At 33.7% G+C, this 13629-nt stretch overlaps 3 protein-coding genes across 4 annotated transcripts in view; 2 read left to right on the forward strand and 1 right to left on the reverse strand.

The window, feature by feature from the left end:
• Positions 1 to 9202, forward strand: LOC117344485 (leucine-rich repeat-containing protein 34-like). Of its 2 annotated transcripts, XM_033907240.1 has the most exons (11): positions 1 to 89; positions 509 to 646; positions 1824 to 1838; positions 4075 to 4264; positions 4704 to 4787; positions 5315 to 5443; positions 5847 to 5978; positions 6175 to 6293; positions 6989 to 7144; positions 7638 to 7764; positions 8225 to 9202. In XM_033907240.1, the coding sequence occupies exons 2-11, from the start codon at positions 531 to 533 to the stop codon at positions 8447 to 8449; spliced, it is 1293 nt and encodes a 430-aa protein (XP_033763131.1). In that variant the 5' UTR covers positions 1 to 89; positions 509 to 530; the 3' UTR covers positions 8450 to 9202. The 2 variants fall into 2 exon arrangements, with proteins under 2 accessions (XP_033763131.1, XP_033763132.1); XM_033907241.1 differs by lacking the exon at positions 1824 to 1838.
• Positions 8746 to 13629, reverse strand: part of LOC117344487 (UPF0488 protein C8orf33 homolog) — a 25206-nt gene continuing 20322 nt past the window's right edge. Inside the window, exons 3-5 of the mRNA XM_033907243.1 lie at positions 11915 to 12005; positions 11401 to 11535; positions 8746 to 10015 (exon numbers count right to left, since the gene is read on the reverse strand). Coding sequence (XP_033763134.1) covers positions 9585 to 10015; positions 11401 to 11535; positions 11915 to 12005 — 657 coding nt within the window. The 3' untranslated portion in view covers positions 8746 to 9584. The remainder of the gene's footprint in view (positions 10016 to 11400; positions 11536 to 11914; positions 12006 to 13629) is intronic.
• The window catches only part of LOC117344484, a 14075-nt gene continuing 13419 nt past the window's right edge, over positions 12974 to 13629 (forward strand). Inside the window, exon 1 of the mRNA XM_033907238.1 lies at positions 12974 to 13069. Coding sequence (XP_033763129.1) covers positions 13029 to 13069 — 41 coding nt within the window. The 5' untranslated portion in view covers positions 12974 to 13028. The remainder of the gene's footprint in view (positions 13070 to 13629) is intronic.

Below are 13629 nucleotides of genomic sequence, written 5' to 3' on the forward strand. Positions count from 1 at the left end.
GATCCCGATGACTGAGATTTTCTTCTAAAAGTTGTTGTTGTAGCAACACGACGCTGGCGGGAATAGGTTCTTTGAACATTTGATACCAGGTGCTGTATAATTGAATCGTTATAACCAAAAGGCCATTTGCAATGTTGTGAATGTAACGTTGCTTAACATCACCGAAATATTTTAATTTTGATGAGGTTACAACTGTACCAGATTGTTCTGAACCGTCTTGCACCACTTTTGTATCTTTCATGACATATTGATTACTGTAAACTATTAATAATGTATGAGGAAATCATTATAGATTAATCTAGTTGCATTGAACGCATACTTTATTTACCAAGTAAATAGTCTAAAATACTCACTGTAAAAGAAACCGTTTATGCACGTTGATATTCGATCAATATCGTTGATTTTTTTTTTGGGGGGGTGGGGGGGGGGGGGGGTGTGTGTTACAATAATAATGTTTACAATACATAGAAATATACATCTTTCTATATGACTCTCGTCAATTTTGCAGATTTTAGTGACTAGCTCACAGGATGTCGGACATCCACTCTACCGCCTTTAGGTATGAGGCAGTGTGTACTGAAATGGGCATCGAGATGAACCCTTACTTCACATTGATGTTTGATAAAGAAAAGGAAGATGCGGTTTTGTAAGTGTCACATGATCACATTAATGAGTAAAAAAAAAGACCTATGGAGAATGGGAATTGCATGTTTGTAGTTATGCACAGTAATATCTGTTTCAGAATTAAGTGTGTTTAAGTTTATAATGATAAAATACAAATAAACACGTGTGGATCCTAATTAAGCATGATTGTGGAGTTTGTGGTATGTTATGACAGCATTCCTATAATAATACGAATCACCTGGAGTGTACACTTTCATACTATTTCACCTTCAACTAAAACTAAGTGATCCTCAGCCTTTTAAGTAGGTATATATATATATATTAATTAATCTCCAGATTTAAGATTGTAAACTGATTCTTTGAAGACTTTGCTTATGATCAAGTAAAATATAAATGACAGAAAGTTTGTAAAAGACAATAAAGGAAAATAAATGACAGAAAGTTTGTAAAAGACAATAAAGGAAAACATTCTACATAATGTAATGAAAAACATAGAGGTGGAAAATACTTAATAATTTAGCTGATGCTGTTGATTTCTAAATAGATCAATTAACTGGCAGTTAAGAATGTATTTGTTAATTATTCAGAATTCTATTAGCCAAAATGGTCATATGAATAATTGATGTGCAAGAGGAAAAATCAACTCATCTATAGCTCTCGGTGAATGTAGCAAATGAAATCACCCATCTGCACAATTTGTTAATGTCATGGTCTGTTGACTTGCAAGGACTATCTTAAAACATTATTTATCATTATGTAGATCATATATGATATGGATCTAACTTCACTATAATGCTGTAAATCATTACATAATTAATGTAACAATGGAATTATAAGAGAAATGTCTAAACTCATTATAATGGGGCAACTCCAACTTGGAAAGGTTGTAAGAATTAAGATATTTCCACAACCTTACACTATCTGTAATAGTCCATTAATATCATAATTTGAAGTTGCATCCATACTATTGACAATTTTAAAAATCTTACCATGAAAATAACACTCCAGAGTATCTTTCAATGCAAGATTTAAAAAAAAAATCAGGATGTCTTAATATACAAATGTACATTGCATGAAGTTTGACCCTTCCTGTATCACTTGTTTATTTGGCAGTGCATTTATAACATTGATTTAATTTCACTTGTGATTGATTAACAAACCACCAATAAACAACCCTTCACATTTTCAATACAAAACAGACTAAAGAAAAAAGGGTAAGTATTCATTGATGTAATTATTCATACTAAGTAAACAAAAATCTTGACCAAAATTTTGACTTTTATAACAATATATGATTAAAACTAATGCTTTTTTTTTTACTTTTTAAAATTTGTTTTTATCCCCCTCCCTCCTAACAATTTTTCAGATTTAGTAATTTTCGTAGGAATTTTTCAGGGGAGTCAAGAACACCATTTCCAAAATTTGAAAGAGTCCTAATATAAGACATGTATCTTCGCTGACCAACAGTGTTAAATATGAGGGTACCAAATCGTAATTCTTGGTAAGCGAAGATTAATATTAGAAGATTTATTGGATACATAGAAGTTAAGTGGGTCCCAAAGGAAAGGCACGTAACCAGGATTCAATTATCTGAGTTATGAACTTTTGATATAGAAATATTGAAGCAGTAATATTTGGTCCAGGTTTTTTTGTTTGATTCCATTACATACTGTCCACTGTATACTTTACACAATGTTTAGTGTTTGTTTTGAATCTTAACACTCTTTCCTTTATAGTTAGTAAGTCTTCTCTCCTAACAGCATGTCACAAAAGCTGCATGACATTGAAGATTAAAACAACAATGGTGTCGCATGCAATATCTGCAACATGGGAAGTTTGAAAACACAGAGAATGGCTGTGTTATATGTATCTGATTACTTAGTATTAGAAATACTTGTAGTCTTAACTTGATTGGTAATCTTGTACTATAACTCACAAAATATCTTAATATTGCCTTTTCCTAATTACCAACCAGGTTTAATCTATTGCTACCCGATGTATCATATCTGTGATGTGTGTAACATTGCATTTAACTTCTGCTTAAATTCAACATTACTGCTGACAGACCCAGTGGTATTCACACTGAACCTTCAGTTAACGCGAGCCCTTCCTACTGTGACACAGACCCAGAATACTGAAACCTACAGTTAACTCTGCCATTCCTACTGCGACACAGACCTAGTGATATTCACACTGAAACCTTCAGTTAACTCTGCCATTCCTACTGTGACACAGACCCAGTGATATTCACACTGAAACCTTCAGTTAACTCTGCCATTCCTACTGTGACACAGACCCAGTGATATTCACACCGAAACCTTCAGTTAATTCGGCCATTCCTACTGTGACACAGACCCAGTGGTATTCACACTGAAACCTTCAGTTAATTCGGCCATTCCTACTGTGACACAGACCCATTGATATTCACACTGAAACCTTCAGTTAACTCTGCCATTCCTACTGTGACACAGACCCAGTGATATTCACACTGAAACCTTCAGTTAATTCAGCCCTTCCTACTGTGACACGGATTCAGTGGTATTCACACTGAAACCTTCAGTTAATTAATTCGGCCCTAAGACCTACTATGACACAGACCCAGAGGTATTCACACCGAAACCTTCAGTTAACTCAGCCCTTAATTCCTACTGTGACACGGATTCAGTGGTATTCACACTGAAACCTACAGCACTATGTGTAAGCTGTTAATATTCTATTTCAGAGAAAAGGTTTTTGATTACATACTTAACCTGTAGGTGTTTCTATTTCACCGTCATCACAGTAAGTGCCAGTTATCTCCCCTGAATTCTATACACCATTATTCTACATACCTTACTGTTTTAGGCTGCTCTGAATGAATGCACTCTATTTATACCACATTCTTGCCGTCATTATTTTGTGTCTTTTTTTTCCTGATTGTCCATCTTAATGATTTTCTTCGACACCCAACACATTCTGTTTGAATCTAGAGACGTTTCCTAATTGGAAACTTTTGTATTTTGGGTCGATCTGTATTATTCAGCAATAATTGTAATTTCAAAATATAAAATTCCCAGATAACAGCTGCAGTAATTTTTTTGCCCATAAATGAGATTTTAAGCTAACTTAATGTATGTTTCATTGGATTTAATGTTTTCAATCATCAGCTTATAAAGTATGTACTTTTCCTGTTCATGCATAATCATATTGCCAATAATCCAAATTTCAGGATTTGGCAAAAGTTTTTCTGGAAATTAAGTAAACATGTATATTATCAGATTAAATTTTTTACAGAAGTAAAACAATGTTTATATTATTACTGTGGGTAAATTACAGTGAATGAAAATTTACAATAATGTGTATTAATTACATGATGTAATTAAGATGGTGAGTCCATGAGCCTGTACCCATTTTATAATTAAGATGATGAATAATTTACAGCAAGTTATTATTAGAATATGTTAATTACAGTGAGTTTAAGGAGTCTATGGACCTGTACCTGGCCGGGAACAACAAGCTGCTGACAGACAAACGTTTGGAGGACTCAGATGCAGAGGCGCTGTATAAAACTCTGTGTAATAACACATACGTCCAGGGTCTGGATCTCCGCTACAACAACTTAACCAATGTTGGCGCCAAACACATTGCCAAATTGCTTGAGGTTTGTAGCTATAGAGGATCTTTACAGTGATATGTCTCAAGTCTTTAGACAAGTACTAGTGTATTGATTTGTACAATGAGTTAATAAGCTCCATATAACATTTATACATTTGTTAAATTCTCTTATTAATTCACACACTTAATATCTCATATCCATGCAAAAAATAAAAAAATGCCTCAAATATATTCATTGCTCACATATGTAAACAGAAACATTATACTTTTCAAAATGACTGTTCCCTTTAGTGGATCATGTATGTCAGAAATTACACTCAATGTTAATATAAGTAATGGATGTCGGAGCAAATGGTGTACCTGGTCCTATAACACACATTACTATTGGTGACAGAATATAGCATCTTCGCATTCATTTCTTAAAGTAAATCATTTTACCAGAATCCTGAATCTAACACCATTTTATTTGTCTTTTCTGTTTGTAGGATACGGTGACTCTGAAGCATTTGAACTTGATGTGTAATGAAATTGAATCGGAGGGAGCAGAAGCCATTGCCAGGGCCTTAAATGTATGAGCACCTGCTATATCTACACTGCATTCATACAGCACTTAATATATGTACACTGCATTCAAACTGCACTTATAATATATTTACACTGCTTTCAAACTGCACTTAAACTGTTTTTACCCTGCATTCATATTGCACTTATACATGTACTGTATTTAAACTGCATTCATATTGCACTTATACTATATTAACACTGCACTTACACTGTTTTTATGCTGTTTTTATACTGCACTCATTTTGTATTTATACTGCATTCATAATGCACCTATAGGCTATACTGTATTTATACTTATTGATACTGCATTCACACTGTATTATGTACTTCATTTATAATGCATTCATACTGCACTTACACTGTATTCATACTGCATTCACAATGCATTTTTACTTCTTTTATTCTGAATTATTGTCTGGTCTCATTTTAAACTTAATCTTTTTTACAATTGTGAGAGCACTACCACCTGTAACTGTGTGTGTATACTTGTATATGTAAAAACATAAAAATAGCATGACTATATATGTTTCAGAAAAATGAGAGCTTGCGAGTGCTGAGGTTAAATGGAAATAAGATTGGTAACAGAGGAGGAATGTGTTTTGCTCAGATGTTACAAGTGAATAAAACCTTAGAGGCTCTTGACCTTGGTGATACTGACATGGTAAGTGTTAACGTTTGAAAATCATAATTGATTATTGGTTAAACATCAATTACCAGTAATCTTTTTTTGTAATTGTTTGGTCCTTGTCCCGTGCCCAGATTTTCTTCCATTTTGATTGGATGTTGCATGGTTATAATTAGTTCTATAATTGTTATTGCACTTTTCCCATATACTTAATTAGCTTGTAAGCCATTGAGCCTATTAACTCTACCTGTTTTACTTTTAATAAACCACAATGTTTTGACCTCAGTATATGCTGAAAAATTGTCATTGCCAAGGCCTTACATATATATATATGAGCACCTGCTGTATTCATACTGCATTCATATTGCACTTACACTGTTTTTGTAACTGTTCTTCCCACCGTCTTTATCTATCAACCCTTGTGGTTTTTGTGTTTCAGACAATTGAGGCAGTAATTGCTCTCCCCACAGTCCTCTACAGAAACACTACACTGAAGGCCCTTAATGTAAACCGACCTCTCCTCTTCAGCTGCCAGGAGGAGACAACTGTTCATTTTGCCAAGATGCTTAAAGTAAGAAAGAGAACAAATAGTTTTTTTTGCTGTAAGAAGTTATATGTGGAAATAATGTAGTCTTCAAGCAGAAAAAACCATGTGCTGGTATAGTAAATATTAATAATATTTATAATACTGAAACATTGGGGGAAACAAATCTTCCACCTTATTTGTATATTATCATCTGTGGAATGTATTTTCTTCCATTTTCCAGGTAAATACATCTTTAGAAGAACTTCATCTACAGAAGTATGACATGAGAGATTTTGGAGCCACACGATTAGCTGAAAATTTGATGGAAAATATGACATTTACCTACCTTAATCTCAGCTGGTGAGACATTCATGATAAAACTTACTCTAAATGAATAATAGATTTCTCTATCAAAAACATTTCTCATTGTGATCTTGATAATGTAATAAACATTACAACATTCATGACAAACTCACTATACCAGTCCTTGTTTGTGGCCCATTTAATGTAATTTCTATGTCTATCAACATTAGCGAGATGACATGGATTGCCTTTTCTGCATGTTGGCATCGTTGAAAACAAACCAGCCTTTGTTCTTTTCCTTTGACTCAAATGACAAGAGTATATTGACTGTCCTCGGTTTCCAACGATGCCTTTTGGTTTATCTGTCATCGGTTAAACAGTTTTTTTTTGTTCAGCTCTATTTCTATCAAGAAGTCAAAAAGTAGTTGCATAAAATGTCCTGTATTTTGAATAGTACTGTATCACAACATTAAAATGATTGTCATTAAAACTTCTTTTAACTGACCTCCATTAGTTTTTGCATTTCCATTCTAAAAAAGAGATAAGGTATGTTAAGAAGAAAAATAAATACAAATAATAGTTCCTTTAAGGCCAGTATATTGACATATTTTCATGAAAATTTACAACAGAATATTTTATTGATGTTTGATCTATTAGAATTAAAAGAAGAGAGAAAAAAAGAAATACAGTATATAATTAGCTTGAACTACTTTTGATTATTTTTCTTTTAAAATTTTGTTGTGATTTTACAGCAATAGAATCACCCGAGATGGAACAAAAGAACTTGCCAAAGTTTTAAAAAATAACACATCCATCAAAACCCTGGATCTAGGTTTCAACAGATTGGAAGATGACGGTGCCATGCACTTAGCTGAGGCCATAGCTACATACAACACTACACTAGAGACGTAAGTCTACATTATCGACCATATGTACCACAGGGACTTGACATGAATTTCAAACCCAAGGTTCATATGTACCTTTAAAGGTTGGAAATTTGTGCCAAGTCCCTATGGTATATAATTATGAACTGTTCACATGTCATTGTGGAATTAACAAATTTCTGTCAAGTTACATTTCATGTGTGTTTTATTTTGTTGATTTCATGGGCAGTTTTAATAAAGGAGCTTGTATGTCCACAAATACTGTTTAAGTTTCATATGAACAATCAATATAAACAGATTTTTGGTTACTACTAGTCCACACAAAAATAACCTGGTATATGATTTTACATTGGCTGGATTAGACTGCGTTTAAAACACAGGTTATAATGGGTAATACCTGTTCATAAGAAATTTTATTACAGTTGTCATGCAAGATATGACAGGATTCTGAAGACTAGCATATAAGAGTCAGATTAGAAGATTATTGTAGTATCAGCTCTATGTGTTGATTTTACAGTTTGGTGGTGGCCAGTAATAACATAGGAAACAAGGGCCTGTGTGCCCTGGCCGACGCCATGAAGACCAACACAACCCTCACCAGTATATTTATCTGGGGAAACAATCTGGAAGAGCCTGCCTGCATTGTAAGTTGTAATTTTGTCAGATAATCAACTACATGATGAACTATCATAAAGTTCAGTTAAGTGATAACTGACATTTATCATAAAGTTCAGTAAAAGTAATACCATTTATCAAAGTAATAACATTTATCATAAAGTTCAGTAAAGTGATAACTGACATTTATCATATAGAGTTCAGTAAAGTAATAACATTTATCATAAAGTTCAGTATATGTAGTTATAGCATTTATCAAAGTAATAACATTTGTCATAAAGTTCAGTAAAGTAATAACTAATAAGTAATAAAAAGAATTAGTATTTTTCACTAAAAATTGTGATACTGATACTGTGTTTAATATTTACTGTCAAGGTTTTCCGATTTTCGTAGTTTAACTCAACTCTCAAAAAGAGCATAAAATAGAATCATTAAAAAGAGTAACCTTTTACAGTTACTAAAATGTCTAACACTCTTGTTGCTTTTCAGGCTTTTGCAAGTTTGCTGGAGACAGGTCGACTGAAGCCTGAGAACACTGATGTACAGGCGTATGTTGTAGATGGCGTGACCAAGTTGTGTGAACTCAGCAATCAAATCCGCCGCCATTATTACTGGGCCCCAAACTATGGCAACGATGTCCCATCCTGGCAGCCGAGGGGAAAGAATCCACGTGGCTCTGATGTTGTCATCATGAAAAATCTGACTGTGTACTGATTAGGACAATCAATCCAACAATACCTGTATCTTAAATCCAAGTGTCATTTGTGACTTGATAGAAATGCATTTTATAAATTTTATCCTTTTCACAATAACAATATCTCATTGAAGGAAAAAACATATTGTGAATTACTTCAATTTGAAACTTCACAATTTTCTAGTTTATTGAGAGAACTTTCTTTAGACATTGGATTTTACAGGTTTGAAAAAAAGTTACCAGGTAATGATTTTGTTTTGAAACAGAATCTGTCCAGCGTTCATAGTAATACCCTTGACAAACGCTTTGTTGAATATGAGGATTCAGATTTCCATCCATTCATATTTTCCTTTGACTTTCATGGACAATTCAGCATGAAGAACTTGGACCAAGCTCTGGGGGTAAACTTCTCAAATATGTAAATAATTTGATGAAGAAGACCATGTCTGCCTGTGATTAGTCAATGACTACATGTTCTGTGATATTTACCAATAAATTATTCATCTTTCCATGGAAAAGCGTTATTGGTTTAAAGGAAAAATATTAGTTATGGAAATTTCCTTAAATTCTGCAATGCTTTCCTAAGGAATTTTTTAAATTACAAATTGTAAGGAATGATAATGAAACTGGTGCCTGGTCTGGTTGCAAAGTAGGGCTGACAAGCTTGTTTTAAATAAGACTTATCATATGTTATGTGTTCCTGAACACAAAACATCATAGACAATAGCCCGAGATTCTCTGGCCCCGACACCAGACATAGTGTCAGGGCCAGAGAAAACTCTGGCTATATGGACAATAACCACCTAATTTGACCTTTATTGATGACAAGCAGCAAAGTAAGGTTTCAAGAACAGTGACCACCTACTTTTAATGCAAATGTTGTTTTATTACATAGTGGGTACCCAACACAATAAAATATTCATAGTTGATTCTGTGTTTAATGCTTTTTCAATTCATGGACTAAACTTTACACATAAAACTCTTGTTGAAATTTCATTCATGAATGTTTTATACAAGAGTAGCAGGTTTAGTTTGCTTTGGTGATGCAAGCTCTCCACAAAACGGATTCAAAGTCTGGATATTTCCAAAACAATATACATGTAGAATGCAATTTATAGTACCATATTAAGAAATTTTAATTAACAATGTTCCTTGTTATGTTGCTCCTGCAAAATTAAATCTGAAAGTATTTTCTGTTTTCTGCATTACAAAACTTTTGACTGTAGATGTGTTTTCATCACAAATCGAGTTGTCTTTGTCACTGTTTTCTGTGTTTGTGTCATCTACAGATGATTCTGATGGCGATTGAAAACCAAATGAAAAATCTCCCCCAGACTTGACAAAAGTGAATTGTTCAAGTCTTTCAGACACTTCATCTTCATGACTTCTCATAGAGTTGTCTCCCTTCTGTGCAGAGTTATCTCCCATAGATGACGGTTGATGGGACTCGTTATTGATTTGATTGGTCAACAGAGATGGACCATCACCTGACTGGCTGTTATACTGTTTACTGACACTTTTCTTGTAGAACACAGATTTGTAACCACTGCTGTCAGGTATAGATGTCATCTTTGTTTTCTTTAATTCTGTGGAATAGCAGGAAAAATATTTCACACATACTTATTCCAGAAATATTTCTATTTACAGATGAATGCATCAATACAATGTCAATGTATAAGTAAAGAAACACAAAATTACAATTTTGAGATTTGGCCCTGTGACCTTGACCTACAGCGATGTACCCATGAACTCTTTGCTTCCATCCACAAACAACTTTGATTCATATTGTAATAGAAAATATTTACCAGTCAGAACATTTGAACTTTGAACCTTAAATCCAGTGAACTTGACCATTGGGCACACAATTCATCATATGATTTCAATCAGGTTTCTTTATAATGTAACAAAATGAAGTAGGAAAAAAATATCATTTAACATAGACCTTTGACCTTGTGACCTTGATTTGATCCTTGGCTTTTGACCAGATTGGTGTTTTGGCCATATATAAAGGGAGAACAGGTATAAAATTTGAGAACAATCTGCCTTGTACTTTCCTAGAAATGTAATTTCTGACAGATCTCGGAGGGATCTTGACGCTCACCATTAAATGATATTGGTTCTTTGTCGGACTGATATTCTCTCTACAATTCCCTTCTTCCTTTTCCCCCCTTTTAATAATCTGATAACATGAACAAGTGGAACTTACATGTGAAGCTTGAGAAACATCCCTCCAATACTTTTCGACAAATAACTATCATAAACTTCCATGATCAAAATCCAAGATGGCAGCATGTTGGCCATTTTGTTTCTAACTAAAAATCTTAATTAAATTGGCACAACTAGGGGCCGTTGGGAACAAACACATTAAGTTTGAGGAATATCCATCAAGCAATTTTCAAGAAATAGCAATAACAATTCTCAATTCTCAAAATCCAAGATGGCCACCATTTTGTTTTTCTGAACAAAAATCTAAATTGGAGTGGCACAACTAGGGACCAAGGGAACCTACACATGAAGTTCAAGGAATATTCCTCTAGTACTTTTCAAGAAATAGTGATAACAAGGATTGTTTAAGGACTGACCATGGTCACAGGGCTTTTTGAATAGTCCACCATCTGATGATAATGAGCTAATAAACTCTGCATTATAGCCTTGAAACAAGATGGATGCCTGCATGGTGAGCATTTTCTTTCATTAATAGAAGTGATGCTGCTTAGGTTCCATTTGGACACTGTACATCATCTGAGATTGGTTAACTTACCATGCATTCTCAGATTGTGTACATAGTATCTAGTATCTGCAGTACTTTTGGAAATAACAAATTACAATAAAAAGATTGTTTGATGGATGACAGAATGATGGAATGAGGTTGAATGATGAAAGGTCATTCTGATTGTAGGGCTAAACATTGATAAAATAGTTCAAAACTCCAAGGGAAAGAATTTCATTGAAATCAATAATATCAACATACTTGCTGCACTTTTTTTCTCTGCATTGAGCATCTTCAGTCGGTAGTCACCAAAAGCATTTCTCATAACTTGTCGTTTCTTTATCACCGGAGCTTTGTCACTACAGAGAATCTTCAACATCTTCTGTGCCTCACGAGCTATTACAGAAAACAGAATGAAGAGAGATAGGTTGATAACTGATAACTCCAGTACATTTCTGCTTAGTCTAAAAAACAAAGTCATTTAAGTTATTCAAGTATCATATTTCTTCAACCAAAACTGTAAATCATGTTTTTAATATGAAAATGTGTCTATTTTAAGTTAAATGCATGATTCATATCTTATCGATGGCAACCAAATTCAACTTCAGATATTCCATTGAAAAGGAACTTTCCTGAAATTTTGTAATGCTTTCCTATGGAAAATTTTATGTAAGGAATGCTGATGAAACCAAGGTTTGGTTACTAGAATAGTTTTACATGGATTGGCAGGCTAGTAAAAATATATCGATATACTTGTGTAGAGATCATAACTTACCTTGTTTGGAATCTGGATTCTGTGTTTCTAGTCCAAGGTGTAGTTGTTCAACACACCAATGTAATTCTCTTATAAACTGCTCTTCTGTTGTCTAGAAATAAATCCATAAAAGTTTTGCATCAGAATACACTCAATCTATACTTGATTTGTTTATATATATATTGATTATACAAATAAATTCTTAACAAAAAAGGCAGATCAATTTGAATCCAGAACCTTCAAACTTGATACAGACACACTATTAGCAACTAAACTATCTAGCTGTTAGCTGACTGATACTATCAAAACAAATCCTTTCTTTTTCTGTACTCAAACAGCCCTGAAGACAGCACCGTTCACAATCAAGGTACCCTTCTTAATTTTGAACCAATTGGACACTACTTCAAACAAATCAACGGACATCACAGACAACATCAATCCCTCACACCAAGAACCAATAAACAATTTCAATCTATTAATAGTAACAGTGACCTGTATATGCCCCTAGATGCATGGTTGAAGCAAATGTCATCCAAGAGCTGATAGTTGTAAGTACACATGCATGAAGTCTCAGGCCGTCAGATAATTAATGAAGTTGGTAGAGCGAGGAGTCATCGAAAATGTATGCATGACCTAAATTGTCAAAATAAGCAGATAAGAAGGATTGAATTGGTAATCTACATGTATTCCAACAGCTTGGAGAAGGAATCTAAAGCGGAGCATTAACTAACTTGGATAAGATCAAATGTTATCCAGAATAAGATGGATGTTGCAAGTAGCTCATTTATCTGGTCAGTTGCTGCAGTCAATCCACATTTTCACCCCAAAACATCAGGTAATAATGATAATATATATATTAGTACAGTAATTAAATTCTGCTTGGCTCATTTGATATTATATTTGTCATTTGATACAGATATTTGTCAACTTTTAAAATTGTGAACTATGATATGTCAAAGATAAAATAATAGAAATTAAGGTTATATTTAAATCCAATGCGAAATACAATTCTTGTACTTCAAACATTTATTTATGGCGAGTTCCGGATTCGCCGAACCGTTCCGGTTTTAGTTTTAGAATTGTGCTTCCTCTTCAACATGTAATTACAGTAACATTGTCCACGCCCGCAGTAGAAATGGATTTTGAAATCAGTCCGTTGACTTACGCTAACAACGAGTAAGTAAACACAGACACAATTATGCATTTGAAGAAAATATAAGACAATTATTTGAAAATTTAACCAGTGGCGAGCAAATGAAGTGATGCTACGTGGCCTACTTTCGCTTTGTCAATGACCGGTACATCATAACCATACTGTACGACTTGTAATATGACCGTTTGTACATAGTGTATCATCGTACTGGACGGGTTGATCTTACGATTGTTACTATAAAAGTTTTAACAACCGTATATAATCCTGACATTTTATTTACATTACATCATGCCAACCCTCTTTATGCCAATTTGAAATGTTGTCATTGTGTAAACGTACCACTGGAGCACGTTGCAATTAAGTATTGGTATGTGATGGGTTACCGAATATTTTACTCGGAGTAAGCTTAAGACATCCATATAAACATGTATTTTAAAACATAGCAAACAATGATCATGAGTATCTGAGTTATTTTCAAGAATTATTTATAAACTATATAAGGATTCTATTTAACCCGAAAAGACAATATTTATAAAACAAAGGAAACTGTATAGCTGATGTATGTGTGTAATAGGAAGTAGCA

This window comes from Pecten maximus, chromosome 16, assembly GCF_902652985.1.
Source record: "Pecten maximus chromosome 16, xPecMax1.1, whole genome shotgun sequence".
Lineage (NCBI taxonomy): Eukaryota > Metazoa > Mollusca > Bivalvia > Pectinida > Pectinidae > Pecten > Pecten maximus.